The 13328-nt window shown below is 42.2% G+C and overlaps 1 protein-coding gene and 1 pseudogene across 1 annotated transcript in view; one reads left to right on the top strand and one right to left on the bottom strand.

The window, feature by feature from the left end:
* LOC140516234 (protein bicaudal D homolog 2-like) overlaps positions 1-13328 on the top strand; it is a 35709-nt gene that overhangs the window by 6244 nt on the left and 16137 nt on the right. The window contains 2 exon segments of the mRNA XM_072627281.1: positions 5364-5583; positions 6102-6314. Coding sequence (XP_072483382.1) covers positions 5364-5583; positions 6102-6314 — 433 coding nt within the window.
* On the bottom strand, positions 1809-2390 carry LOC140516235 (ataxin-3 pseudogene; annotated as a pseudogene).

Here is a 13328-nt window from a genome sequence, read left to right as displayed (position 1 = left end):
TTTAGGTTAGAGAAAGCATTAACACAAATATATGAAGAGCTGAGTGTAGGTTTTCAAAAGGAAAAAGCAATGGAAAACAGACATGGAAATACTACGCAAAATTGGAGGGAGAATTGTGCATATTTCCAGATTTATTCATTATTGCATTCTACCATCAAGAATTTTATTTTGTAAATTAAAAATGCTTAAAAGACTTAGTAGCCAAATTTTTTCTTCTTACTGTATGGGTCACTTCGGAGTTCACACCCAAGTAAAAGTTACTTTATCAATAAAAGGCGTTTCTTATATTTTCAGTTACATCTAGCAGCAAGTCTTACAGTAAAAAATTTTCCCTGATCAGTACAGCCATCCATAATTTTTTAAATGCCATCCTACTATATTTTTAATTTTCAGAGACTCACGTTGAACATTTTATTTAATACATCAACTCTGAAAAATTTTACAGATGAAAACAAATAATGGCTGATGGCAGGAGCAAAATGCCTATTTTAAAAAGGCACTGTTAATCTCAATCTAAATTATAGCACTATTCTATTTCCATAAAAGGAAACAGGGATTTGGGAACCTTATGAAAACATGTGTGACAAAACCGTTTTTTATGTACAACCTCATTTGTTGTTGAATAATCCAACTATTGCTGTATTTCTAGCGAAGTAGTATGCTTCAAATAACAACACAATTTTAAATCTAATTTAGGAAGGACGTTATTTCCATGTGTTCCAAGATTATTTTATGGGTGAAAATATTTCTGTTTAATGGAGTATAGGTGAAGCAGAGATTATCTACATTTCCCTACATTTCAAATTTGTGTAAAACAGAAAGCACCATTCACAATAAAAGGCTGCAGGATGACACAAACCAGGGAGCCCAGTTTAGTCCATTACACACATATCTTGGACCTAAAATCTTACAATTTGCGCGGGCTAGCTTGCATACTTTATTTTCTTCATTTTCCTTAGCAAGAGAGGAAACATCGAGGTGCATAGTGTAAGGCTGTTCATCTAAATGCTGTAACATTCTGACATAGCAGAGAACATATTTATAAAGCACCTGGAAAAATAGTTATGCTGTACCCAAACTGAATATTGTCTCAACACCTCACTTTTGCTGGGTTCCCTTCAAATCTAGGAACGCACTGATCACAGGATACTGATCCCTTGATGGCATATTGAAAGGACAGGAAATAATTCTTGTCACAGGCTAACTTCAACTAAGGTGGAATGAAAAGTATATAGGAGAGAAACAGAGGTCGAAGACAATGAAAAGTAAAGAAAATAATCTAGAGCTCTTAAAATGCAGTTGGGACTAGAGTGATATACCCCATTAAATATCATACCTGTTGTAACTAGAGACAAGTGACAGTCTTTGCAATAAAGCCACTTGGGACCTTAAGCAACAAGCAACTATGACAAAGTGAGAGAGGAGTAAATCATATTATTCAAAATAACTGGAAAAAATGTGTGGTTCAATCCTATGAGTTGGTCTGCAAATAGGTCTTTAAAAAATTCTTATTTTGAGAGGTTATTGGCCATCCCTCAAAAGACGGTAAATGTAATTATTTAGAAAACTATTGCCTATTTCTGTAATTGCTGAATGCCTCTTTGGCTAGTATTTGGAAGACAGAGGGTTTAGTTCTCAACTTGATGCATTTTCTATCATTTTTATTTGCAAGCCACCTCCCCCTACTTTTTTCTGAATTGTGCTACTCTGGCATATTTCTGAAGTGGAGTTCAGTATGGGATATATCTGCATAAGAAGTCAGTGTTAGGGAATATGAATATTTTGATATTTTTTAAAAAGTTGCTTTGCTATTTTTTTCCTTCAGTCTTCAAATTATTATTAAGAGCTTCCAAAGACATATTCATAGCAGCTTGAAGCATTTCTTCTTTGGTCATATCGTCACCTGGATCAATTTCAAGGGCATCTGCACTTGTAGATGTGAAATCTGTTCTGCCTGCTGTTGTTTCTCAAAGTAGGCTTCTCTTCTCTTTCATAGTTCTTCTGAAGTAAGAGATGTTGGTGAATTTGTACCTGATGGCTGTGGAATGTCTTCCAAAATACTATTTCTGGAACCACCTTGCATGCTAAGTGGAATTGCTCTACACAGATCTGCTTCTTCATCTTCCATATCAATTTCCTGTCGACTTAGTGCTAGATAGAGCTCTTTGTAGATTCTCTTCATCTTCATCTAACATTCCTGTTCCATCATATGAATGACTTACTTCTAAAGAGTACTCTAGGTCTGTTTTCTGTACTCTTTGATCTTTGAGTTGGGCTAATTCTTCTCCAATGAGCTTTGGTCTATGCATTTGTTGTACCCGAATCATCTGCAGGAGCTGGTCAGCTTCACAGTCTGGTAGGTCACCCTTAAGAACAAATGTGGAATAACCCTCCTGTTGTAAATGAACCAAGAAAAATGCAAGGTAGGTATCTGATATTAATTCTGGACCTGTCAAGAAAGATTTTAGGTTAAACCACTGTTTTCCTAACTTTTGAACCATAAACCAATGTTCCTTCTAGTTGCATATAAATGATCTTGCATTTTTGAATAGAGAAGAAACCACTGTCATCCATATTTCCTGAAGGTTGCTGCAAAAATGTTCGATAGTCTTCACTAGTGACTCCTCCCTCTGCCATCCTCATCCTCTCTGCTTCATCAAAGTGATGAGCAATAGAGCATAATTCCACAGGGCCAAAATATTCCCCTTGCAATAGATTATTAACGCACTGTTGAGCACAGAGTGAGACTTCTTGCTGTTAATTTTACAGATAAGGAAACTGAGGCCCAAAGAGATTATATGGCTTTCTCAAGGTCGAACAAGTATTAAATGGCAGGAACAAGATTCAAACGCAGGTCCTCGGCCACCAAATTCAGTTCTTCTTTTTCATGGAAGATGGACTCCATGTTTATTGGTCTCATGAAATTATTTTCTTTGAAAACAAGCCAACAGGCAAAAAAAATTGAGAAAGCAGAACCAAGATGCCTTATGCTAAAAGTCTTAGTGCTGGTTTAAGCTTTAATAACTTCAGACGCAGAGAGGCTACAAAATCACAAAAAAAATGAAAGTTTAATAATTTGAATTGATAAAAGGAGCCCTCTCTCCCCAGAATTAACAATTGGATAAAACATTGGTTCAATTCATGAGAAGTCCAGATCCAAGAGATAGTGGGCCGTGATTTAATCACTTCACAAGTATAAGTGCCACGGGTCTGTAAGAAAAACAACATTTGAAAGGTTAATTGTTTAAAATATTGGGATGTTTCTCTATAAAAGTCAGTCTACCACCATTTTGTATTATGCCTTGTTCTAGAGGATTTTTGTGTTTTATGAAAATTTTCAAATCCTATTCATTCAAAGGATTACATTTGTAATGCTACACTTAAAGCCCTCCAAAGAACAAGGTTTTGATGAGTGCACCACAAGTTTGACATGACCCTGGCCACACTGGGGAAAGTCTAGTACAGACAGATCAGGTTGGTCCAGCAAGGTGGCCTCCTCTACAGATCCACTTTTCTGAGAGGCTGTCATCCAGAAAGTGTCACTCACAGAATACATGATGGCAAGGTGCCCTGTCTTGGTGAAAAATGGTGTTATTCAAATAGATGCAATTTCTGCAGCTCGAAAAAGAAAATTTGGCAGCACTGCTAAGTAAGATCCACTGTTGTTGACTGTAGATCCTTTAAAAAAAAGGCAGGGTATATTAATGGTGCACCAGACAAGAACTTTTTGGCAGTTTCTTTCTTGTTGCCAGGCTCCTTGAGACTTCTCTGGGATCCAAATGTTGCAGTTGTGACGGTTAACTTTGCCACTTATATGGAAAGCTACCTCACCAGAAAAAGTCACCTTGTCATGTCTGTCATTGGAATTTTCCATTTTTGACACCATCAATTGACAGAAGTCTAGCCTGGTCTAGAAATCTTCTCCCAGGGACATTTGAACAGTTGCAAACTTGTCCACTGGAATTCTGTTCATCGTATCCTCGGGAATGCTCAGTTCAGCAGGCACACAGTGCACTGAATTTGGAGGGATTCTGTCCAAATGCCCTCTGGGTTTCAGCCACAGTCTGTTCATGTGCTTGATGTCTCTTGGATCTAGGCTCATCATGAATTGAGCCCGTTTCCTTTAATGTTTCCATTGAGTTTTTAATTTCTGTGGGGAACCTCCTTTTTATGATGGCAAGTGAATTTTCTCCTTCTTGCTGTTCAGCTAACTAGAGAATGCAGTTCACTTTTTTCTTCATTGCCCTCTTCAGAGGAACTGAAGCAAAAAATTAGTTAAATTTTAATGATGAATTCATTTTTCAAGATGCTCAAAACTGAATAAATTTTAATAAAACTAAACAATTAAATGATAAAATGATTAAAATATTTTTGGTCTCATTTCTACTTCTGATATTATTAAAGTTTACAACTCCAGTTGGCACTGCAGTGGCTAGCATGCAGGATCTAGAGTCAGGAGTGTCTGAGCTCAACTATGACCTCAGTCACTTACTAGCTATGTGACCCTGGGCTAGTCATTTAATCCTACTTTCCTCTGTTTCCCCATCTGCAACATAAATGGGAGAAGGAAATGGAAAACTCCTCCAGGATCTTTGCTAGGGAAACCCTAAATGGGTCATGAAGAGTCAGATAGGACTGGAAAATGACTGAACGGCAACAAAACTGCACTAAGATGCTTGGGACATCCAGCATTTCACTTGCATTCAACTTATACCCACACATTATTTTAAAAATCATGTCAAATTCCTTTTTATCAGTTTAAAACAGCGGTGATTGAAAAAGGTTATTTTTTTAAATCTTTTTCTGCTTTCTCATTTTTATCCATCAACAAACATTTATTCAGGACCTGCCTTATGGCATCAGCTTCTCCCCTCTCACCCTGACCCACCACAATTCATTGACTCATTATGGAATGAGTGGGAAACATTTTGTTTACTATAGTACTTGCCTATGAATGAAGATGCTCCATTTCCTCTCTCTCTTCCAGGCTGCCCCATTTTTCTTTTCCTATTTTTTTTTTTTTAGGATTAGTGGAGATGCTCTGAGTGACTAACTTTCTTCTCTTAAAACTACATTGTCAAATCTTCTCACTGGACTGCTTTGTCTGTTGAACCCTCCCTACTTTCCCGGGCTCTTCTTGTACACCCTCACCCCCACCTTTTTTTAAAGCTGGTAACTACTGACACTAGAATTTACCTCGTCCTCTTGCCCCCTTTCCACCCTCCCAATCCCATACCAAGCTGTGTGTTTAGGTTTCTTTCCATGTGAATCTTGTATTTGTTTAACAGCATACTTGGTAAATATTCCTTTTCCTTAAGGACTTATCTATGACAGCGAACTGATTCTTGGCTTGTGCTTGGCAGGCAGGGGTCCACCTCACCCCTTATGGAACAGGAAAGGATCGAGGCACTTCAAGGAGAAGAAGTGGAATGCAGTGAGTTGCAGGAGACAAGGCAGGAGAAAGTCCAGGCCGCCACATGTGACCTGGCAGGACTTGAGGAAAATGCGGACTTGAAACAGAAATATGGGGACCTGGAAAAAGAGCTAGAGTCCCATAGGCTGGAAATGCCTCAACCGAAAGAGGTACACTGGAAGTTAACAGGGACTCAGAACCATCAGTGACGCCTGGGGAGGTCCCTACCTGAGAGCTACCAAGGCTGATTCTGTCTATGCTCCTTTTCAAGGTCTTTCCTTTTGGAGAAAATGTACAACACACAATTCGCCCCACCAGCTTTCTTTAGCTAAGCACTTTGGTTAAATCTCTTTGCTGCATTCTTTAAATATGTTTAGTTTATACGAAGAGGCCTTTTTTATTAAGATTTTTATTTTATCAACTAAATTGTAAGTTCCTTAAGGGCAGAGACAGTTCCTTAGAATTCCATAAAATTGTACTGGGTTTTATTTCTTCTTTTGGTATAAGACACATTGTAGGTGTTCAATAACCACTTGCTGACTTGTCCAGCAAAAATATTTCAGTCATGGGAAAAAGTCATCCCTCTGGGTTAGGATTTAATATTCCTATGTCCTACACTACAATATCTCAGTTGTAAATCCCTTCTCTAATGTGCCTGCAAACCGACTGTCTTCTTTGTCCATTCTAGGAATTAGCAGAATGTTGTAGCCACCATATGCGGGCCACATTTGATGGAGAGAACAGAGAAGAATGCTCACTGCTAGAAACCACTTCCAAGGAGCCACAGCTAATGGAGAGAATTGAAGAGCTGCAGGATGACACTGAACAAATGAAATTTCTTGTGACTACTATATCTGCAGAAAATGTTCACCTTTCGTCCATAATACAGGAGCTGAGGAAGGTGTGTGTCCGTATGTCTCTTTCTTCCCTGGGTGTATATGAAGTGCACGTTATTCCCTCCCCCCCTCTCCCGGAGCCCCTGGGTTGAGAAATGTCTGTTGAGTTTCTAGGCAGGGTTGGTCCCCCTCCCTTTGCCTAGGCAGCCGCTCTCTGTTGTGCCCCTTTGCCTAGCAGCCCCTAGTAGCCCCCCTCTCTGTTGTGCCCCTTTGCCTAGGAACCCACTCTCTGTTGTGCCCCCTTTCCTAGCAACAACTTGGGCCCCTGTCAAAAGTGTTCTGTGAGGTATGTTTGCTGTTAAAACCCCAAGCCTGTACCAGGAAGTGCCAAGATGCTTAAAAGGCACACACACCTTTGTTCGAGGCTGACTCCTCTGGGTTTTTCCATAAGACAGCTGCCGGCTAATAAAGACGCTCCCAAATTTTCAATTGACTCTTGCCTGTGCTTTCTCTCGGTCCGTCCATTTCGCTTGGAGGTCCCACCGAGATAGCCTTTGGCTCTTTGTGCACAGGCAAACCGTCTGCCATGGACGGCAGGACTGAGCTTTGACTTCAGGGGGTGGCCACCAGGATTGTTGTTCCCTGGCCCCAATCTCAAAGCACAGCCTTGCGAATCAGGCTCCCTGTAGCCAAATTCCTTTGATCTGGCCATTTTGAGCATTCTGTCTGTCCTGGTGAGTACTCCTGTAAAGTAAGTGGCGAGGCTGGACGCAGCGGAAAATGCCCTTACTGACCTCCGCAGGACTCTGCGTGAGTCCTGGTTGCCTGACTGCCTGACTGTGTCTGTCCGTACATTCTGTCTGTCTCTTGTTTTGTGTTTCTGTTTAATCGGACTTTGTGCCTTACTCTCCTTTCCCAGTGTCATGGACCAAGGACAATCAGGTCCCGAGACCCCGTTGCCATTCATGGTAAAGTGTTTTAAACAATTCCAACAAGCTGCAGCTGGTTATGGGTACAAAGTCTCCAAGGAAAAATTAACTTTATTCTGTCAACAGGAATGGCCCACCTTCGGGGTGGATTGGCCACCAGAGGGGACTTTTCATAAATCCATTGCAGGGCGGGTGTGGAGAATAGTGAATGAGGATCCAGGCCGTCCGGATCAGATCCCATATATCGGCATCTGGATAGATCTGATTCCCCGTCCTAACCCTAAGGTCTCTCTAAAGCCCCTCTCTAAAGCTTAGAAATCTCTTGTAAGACAATATAGTTCTGCTAGTGAACAGTAATAACTTATGCACTGTCTTGTCTATGGTGGAAATATAAAGGAAACTGAAGCAGTCTGACTGATCAGTTCCAGAGATTTGGAAAGCTAAATACAAGCTTGATCAAAACATATAGAAAGCAGATAAGGAGGTTGGGGACAAATGGGAATCATCCAAGCCCCTCCTATCCCTAGATAGTTACTAAGTATGTCAAGAGAGTGTGAGGAAGTCTGACAGTATTCTCACACCCACCTAGCTTAAGATTTATGGTACTTTGCAAAGTACTTGCATAGTGGCTAAATAAAATTTCTCTTCCATAAGGCCTTTCTCCTTGGATACCTGAGTTTCAGGTATCCAGGGCTTGTGGATGGTCAGTTGGTTCCCCGCCCCCTCTCCCCCGCCCTTACCAGCTACCAGCTTTCTTTGTGAAAGTGCTGTGGGCTGCAGCTGAAACTCGGATCTCCCCATTGTTTGTTGTACTGTTGCCACATCAGCACTACCAGTTCTCGCTTCTCCCCCTCCCCTCTTTTCTAAAGCCACATCAGCAATTAAGTTAGATATTAGATGAGGTAACTGTATTGGGATAGGTGAAGATTTCCCTGGGTTTGCCTAGCTTTTCATGCTTAGATTGTGAGCGCACCTCTGAGCCAATGAAGAGGTGGGATAGTGGGGAGGTGGGATTCTATGCGTTAGGGTATAAAAATTGTGCTTCAGTTTCTGTAAGTTGCCTCCCTCCACCAGGTTCCCTGACCTGGTGGAGGGACATCTCTGTCTAGAGAATTGTAATATCACCTATCACCCTCTGAATTGTCAAGTTCCTCATACTGGTTAAAGACCCAACCCTTCCAATGTTGGGACCCTGTGAGGCAGGGTCAGCTCTATGTCCAGTCTCAGCAGGAAGCAGTTTCAGAAGCCAAGACCTTCATCCCTTATCCCAAAACATGTTGGGTCCCATCTGCTTAAAGGGAGACAGGGTGGGGTGCTTGAGTACATGTACTTGGGCCCCAGAGTTCAGGCCAGGTAGAAAGAATGAATAGGACACTGAAGGAGCATATTGCTAAGCTTAAGGTTGAAACTGGCGAGACCTGGATGAGTCTCCTTCCTTTTGCCCTGCTTAGGGCTAGGTGTACCCCCAATCCCACAGCTCTCTCTCTGTCCCCCTTAGAAATCATGCTTGGAGTAGCCCCCTGGTTGTTCCTCGAGTTGTTGATTCTGCGTATTGGCTTCCCGACTTTTCTAATGTTGCCCTCCTTTAGTCCTTACAAGCTCTGCATGAGGTCCAGAGTGCTCTCAAACTTTATATCAAGCAACAACTACCTGAGGCCTAGGAGATCCGGCCACTTCTACGTATCGCCAGGCAATTGAGTCCTCACGAGAAAACTACCCCAGGGATCCTCGCTTGAACCTCGGTGGACTGGGCCTTTTCAGGTGAATCCATCAGCGGTTAAGGTTGAAGGATGCAAGGCGTGGATACATCGCCCAAACTTCAAGCCAGTGGCACCACCATCTGCCCAGTGGACAGCACATCCTGCTGGAGACCTCAAGCTCCATCTTAAAAGAACATGATCGTTCTGTTGTTCTCCCTCCCTTTGTTTCTCCTTTTTCCTACAGGCTGCTCCGGGAACTATCAGCCCATCCCTTACTTGTGGACTGTAAGCAAGACTAGGGATGGGACACCCCCATTTAAGTTAGTTACATGAAAAGGGGGGAGTGAAGTGGATGTTACTCCCCCTGCCTCCCAGAGCCCCTGGGTTGAGAAATGTCTGTTGAGTTTCTAGGCAGGGTTGCCCCCCGCCTTTGCTTAGGCAGCCACTCTCTGTTGTGCCCCTTTGCCTGGCAGCCCCTAGTAGCCCCCCTGTCTGTTGTGCCCCTTTTCCTAGCAGCAACTTGGGCCCCTGTCAAAACTGTTTTGTGAGATATGTTTCCTGTTAAACCTGCAAGGCTGTACCGGGAAGTGCCGAGATTCTTAAAAGGCTTCTTCGAGGCTGCCTCCTCTGCGTTTTCCCATGAGACAGCCACCAGCTAATAAAGACACTCACAAATTCTCAATTGACTCTTGCCTGTGCTTTTTCTCGGTCCGTCCATTTCAGTATGGACCCCATTCCAAGATTGTGTGGGGGACAGCTTACACATTCCCAATAAGATTCCACTGAAGGTTCCCATTATGAAGTACCTTGCTTGCTTACTCACTAATCTTTTTTTTTTAATTTATTTATTTATTTAACTTTTAACATTCATTTTCACAAAATTTTGGGTTCCACATTTTCTCCCCTTTTGTCCCCTCCTCCCACCCCAAAACACCGAGAATTCTAATTGCCCCTATCACCAATCTGCTCTCTCTTCTATCATCCCTCTCTGCCCTTGTCTCCATATTCTCTTTTGTCCTGTAGGGCCAAATAACTTTCTATACCCCTATTACCTGTATTTCTTATTTCCTAGTGGCAAGAACAGTACTCAACAGTTGTTCCCAAAACTTTGAGTTCCAACTTCTTATCCTCCCTCCCTCTCCACCCCTTCCCTTTGGAAGGCAAGCAATACAATATAGGCCAAATCTGTGTAGTTTTGCAAATGACTTCCACAATAGTAGTGTTGTATAAGACTAACTATATTTCCCTCCATCCTATCCTGTCCCCCATTACTTCTGTTCTCTCTTTTGATCCTGTCCCTCCCCATGAGTGTCATCCTCAAATTGCTCCCTCCTCCCCATGCCCTCCCTTCCATCATTCCGCCCCACCCCGCTTATCCCCTAATCCCCCACTTTCCTGTATTGTAAGATAGGTTTTCATACCAAAATGAGTGTGCATTTTATTCCTTCCTTTAGTGGAATGTGATGAGAGTAAACTTCATGTTTTTCTCTCACCTCCCCTCTTTATCCCTCCACTAATAAGTCTTTTGCTTGCCCCTTTTATGAGAGATAATTTGCCCCATTCCATTTCTCCCTTTCTCCTCCCAATATGTTTCTGTCTCACTGCTTGATTTCATTTTTTTAAGATATGATCCCATCCTCTTCAATTCACTCTGTGCACTCTGTCTCTATGTGTGTGTGCGTGTGCATGTGCATGTGTGTGTCTGTAATCCCACCCAGTACCCAGATACTGAATAGTTTAAAGAGTTACAAATATTGTCTTTCCATGTAGGAATGTAAACTGTTCAACTTTAGTATAGTCCCTTATGGCTTCTCTTTGCTGTTTACATTTTCATGCTTCTCTTCATTCTTGTCTTTGAAAGTCAAATTTTCTTTTCAGCTCTGGTCTTTTCATCAAGAAAGCTTGAAAGTCCTCTATTTCATTGAAAGACCATTTTCAGTTTTGCTGGGTAGGTGATTCTTGGTTTTTGTCCTAGTTCCTTTGACTTCTGGAATATCCTATTCCACACCCTTCGATCCCTTAATGTAGAAGCTGCTACATCTTGTGTTATCCTGATTGTATTTCCACAATACTTGAATTGTTTCTTTCTAGCTGCTTGCAATATTTTCTCCTTGACCTGGGAACTCTGGAATTTGGCCACACTGCTCCTAAGAGTTTCTCTTTTTGGATCTCTTTCAGGCGGTGATCAATGGATTCCTTGAATACTTATTTTGCCCTCTGGTTCTAGAATCTCAGGGCAGTTTTCCTTGATAATTTCATGAAAGATGATGTCTAGGCTCTTTTTTTGATCAAGTCTTTCAGGTAGGCCCATAATTTTTAAATTGTCTCTCCTGGATCTATTTTCCAGGTTAGTTGTTTTTCCAATGAGATACTTCACATTATCTTCCATTTTTTCATTCTTTTGGTTTTGTTTTGTGATTTCTTGGTTTCTCATAAAGTCATTAGCCTCCATCTGTTCCATTCTAATTTTGAAAGAACTATTTTCTTCAGTGAGCTTTTGAACCTCCTTTTCCATTTGGCTAATTCTGCTTTTGAAAGCATTCTTCTCCTCATTGGCTTTTTGAACCTCTTTTGCCAATTGAGTTAGCCTATTCTTCAAGGTGTTATTTTCTTCAGTATTTTTTTGGGTCTCCTTTAGCAGGATGTTTCCTTGTTTTTCATGCTTTGCTTGCATGTCACTCATTTCTCTTCCCAGTTTTTCCTTCACCTCTCTAACTTGATTTTCAAAATCCTTTTTGAGCTCTTCCATGGCCTGAGCCCATTGAGTGGGTTGGGATACAGAAGCCTTGACTTCTGTGTCTTTCCCTGATGGTAAGCATTGTTCTTCCTCATCAGAAAGGAAGGGAGGAAATGCCTGTTCACCAAGAAAGTAACCTTCTATAATCTTATTTTTTTCCCTTTTCTGGGCATTTTCCCAGTCAGTGACTTGACTTCTGAGCATCCTCTTCACACCCACTTGGCCTCCAGATCGACCCAGCCAGCACTTGGGGTCTGAGATTCAAATACTGCTTCCCAGCCTAAGGGCTTTGGGCTGGGGCAGGGCTACTATTCAGTGTGAGATCAAGTTCAGAAGCTCAGGTGGAGACAGGGCCACCTCAAGGGCTCAATTCCCTCAGGGGGTTTATGCGGAGACCTTCAACAATGGATCCGGGCTCCTGCCTGCTCTGGGAGCCCCTGTCTGCTGCTGCCTCCTCTGCTGCCTCATGAGGGGGCCTGAGTTATGGGGGCACCCCACTCCCCTCTGGACCCACCAAAGAGACCCTATCAATGACCCTTGTCACCTGTGGGTGGGGGGACCTGCGTGGTCACTGGAGATTCCATCCCTGAAGCCTGCTTAGATCCGCTCCTCTGGGTGCCGCACGACCAAGGCAGGGCTGGGCTCAGCTCCACGTCTGCAGCACTATGGGCCTTTTGCAAGAGGTTTGCAGGGCTCTCTGGAACAGAAATCTCCTCCACTCCACCGTTCTGTGGCCTCTGCTGCTCCAGAATTCACCGGGAGTTCTTTTTTACAGATATTTTATGGGCTGTGGGTTCAGAGCTAGTGTATGTGTGTCTTTCTACTCTGCCATCTTGGCTCTGCCCCCTTACTCAGTAGTCTTAAGTCTCCCTCTTACCACCCCCATCCTAAGTGAGAAAAGGAAAGTACAGAACAACCCAAATAGATGTCATTTAGGTCATGTTCTAAAATATGTATACTTTATATACATGAGGAGGCACTCACGGAAAACCTAGTACTGCTAATTTTAATAAAATTTTAGCTTTATAAGAGCAAGGAGAAGACTGAAAAATAAACATATCAAAGGCACAAGAACAAAAAAAGTTCTCTCCAAGAACCTCATTTAATCCAGAAGCAAATGATCCTATATACCACCATGGCATTTGAGTGTATGCTACTTCACAGCCTGGAATGGTAATTGGTGCTTAAGAAAAAGCACAGTAGCCTTGGGAGTCGGGAGAGACCTGGGCTGAAATTCTGGCTCTTCTGCCTTTGAACTGTGTGACTCTCACCAGGATAATTGAGGTTATCTATACCTGGGTTCCCGAAATTGTTAAATGGGGGTAATAGTGCCCCTTCATATGGGTGTGAGGAAGACAGTCCATAGAGATCTATCAAATAGCGTATAAAAGAGTTGTTCTTCTTTAAAAAAAGTTCAATTCTGTTTGAAATCTTCTGTTTGCACACAAATTGTCTGCTGGCTTAGTTTTAGAATTAAGTTTTGGATTTTGAGCAAAGATGACAGCACAGGAAGAAACAGCCCAGCTCTCCTACAATTGCTCCAGAAAAGGTCAAGGAAGGTTAAGATCAGGCTGCAGAAGGTAGATTTTTTTTTAGCACAGGGAGATAACCAGAGGCCTGTGGGCACTGGGGAGGCAGTCCAGTCAGCGATTCATTGTGTTGAATTCACTATATACTGAGAGAAATGAGTTTCATATGAAAGAGAGTATGTGT

This window comes from Notamacropus eugenii, chromosome X (genome assembly GCF_028372415.1).
Source record: "Notamacropus eugenii isolate mMacEug1 chromosome X, mMacEug1.pri_v2, whole genome shotgun sequence".
NCBI classification, from domain to species: domain Eukaryota; kingdom Metazoa; phylum Chordata; class Mammalia; order Diprotodontia; family Macropodidae; genus Notamacropus; species Notamacropus eugenii.
This window is presented reverse-complemented; position numbering and strand designations above follow the sequence as displayed.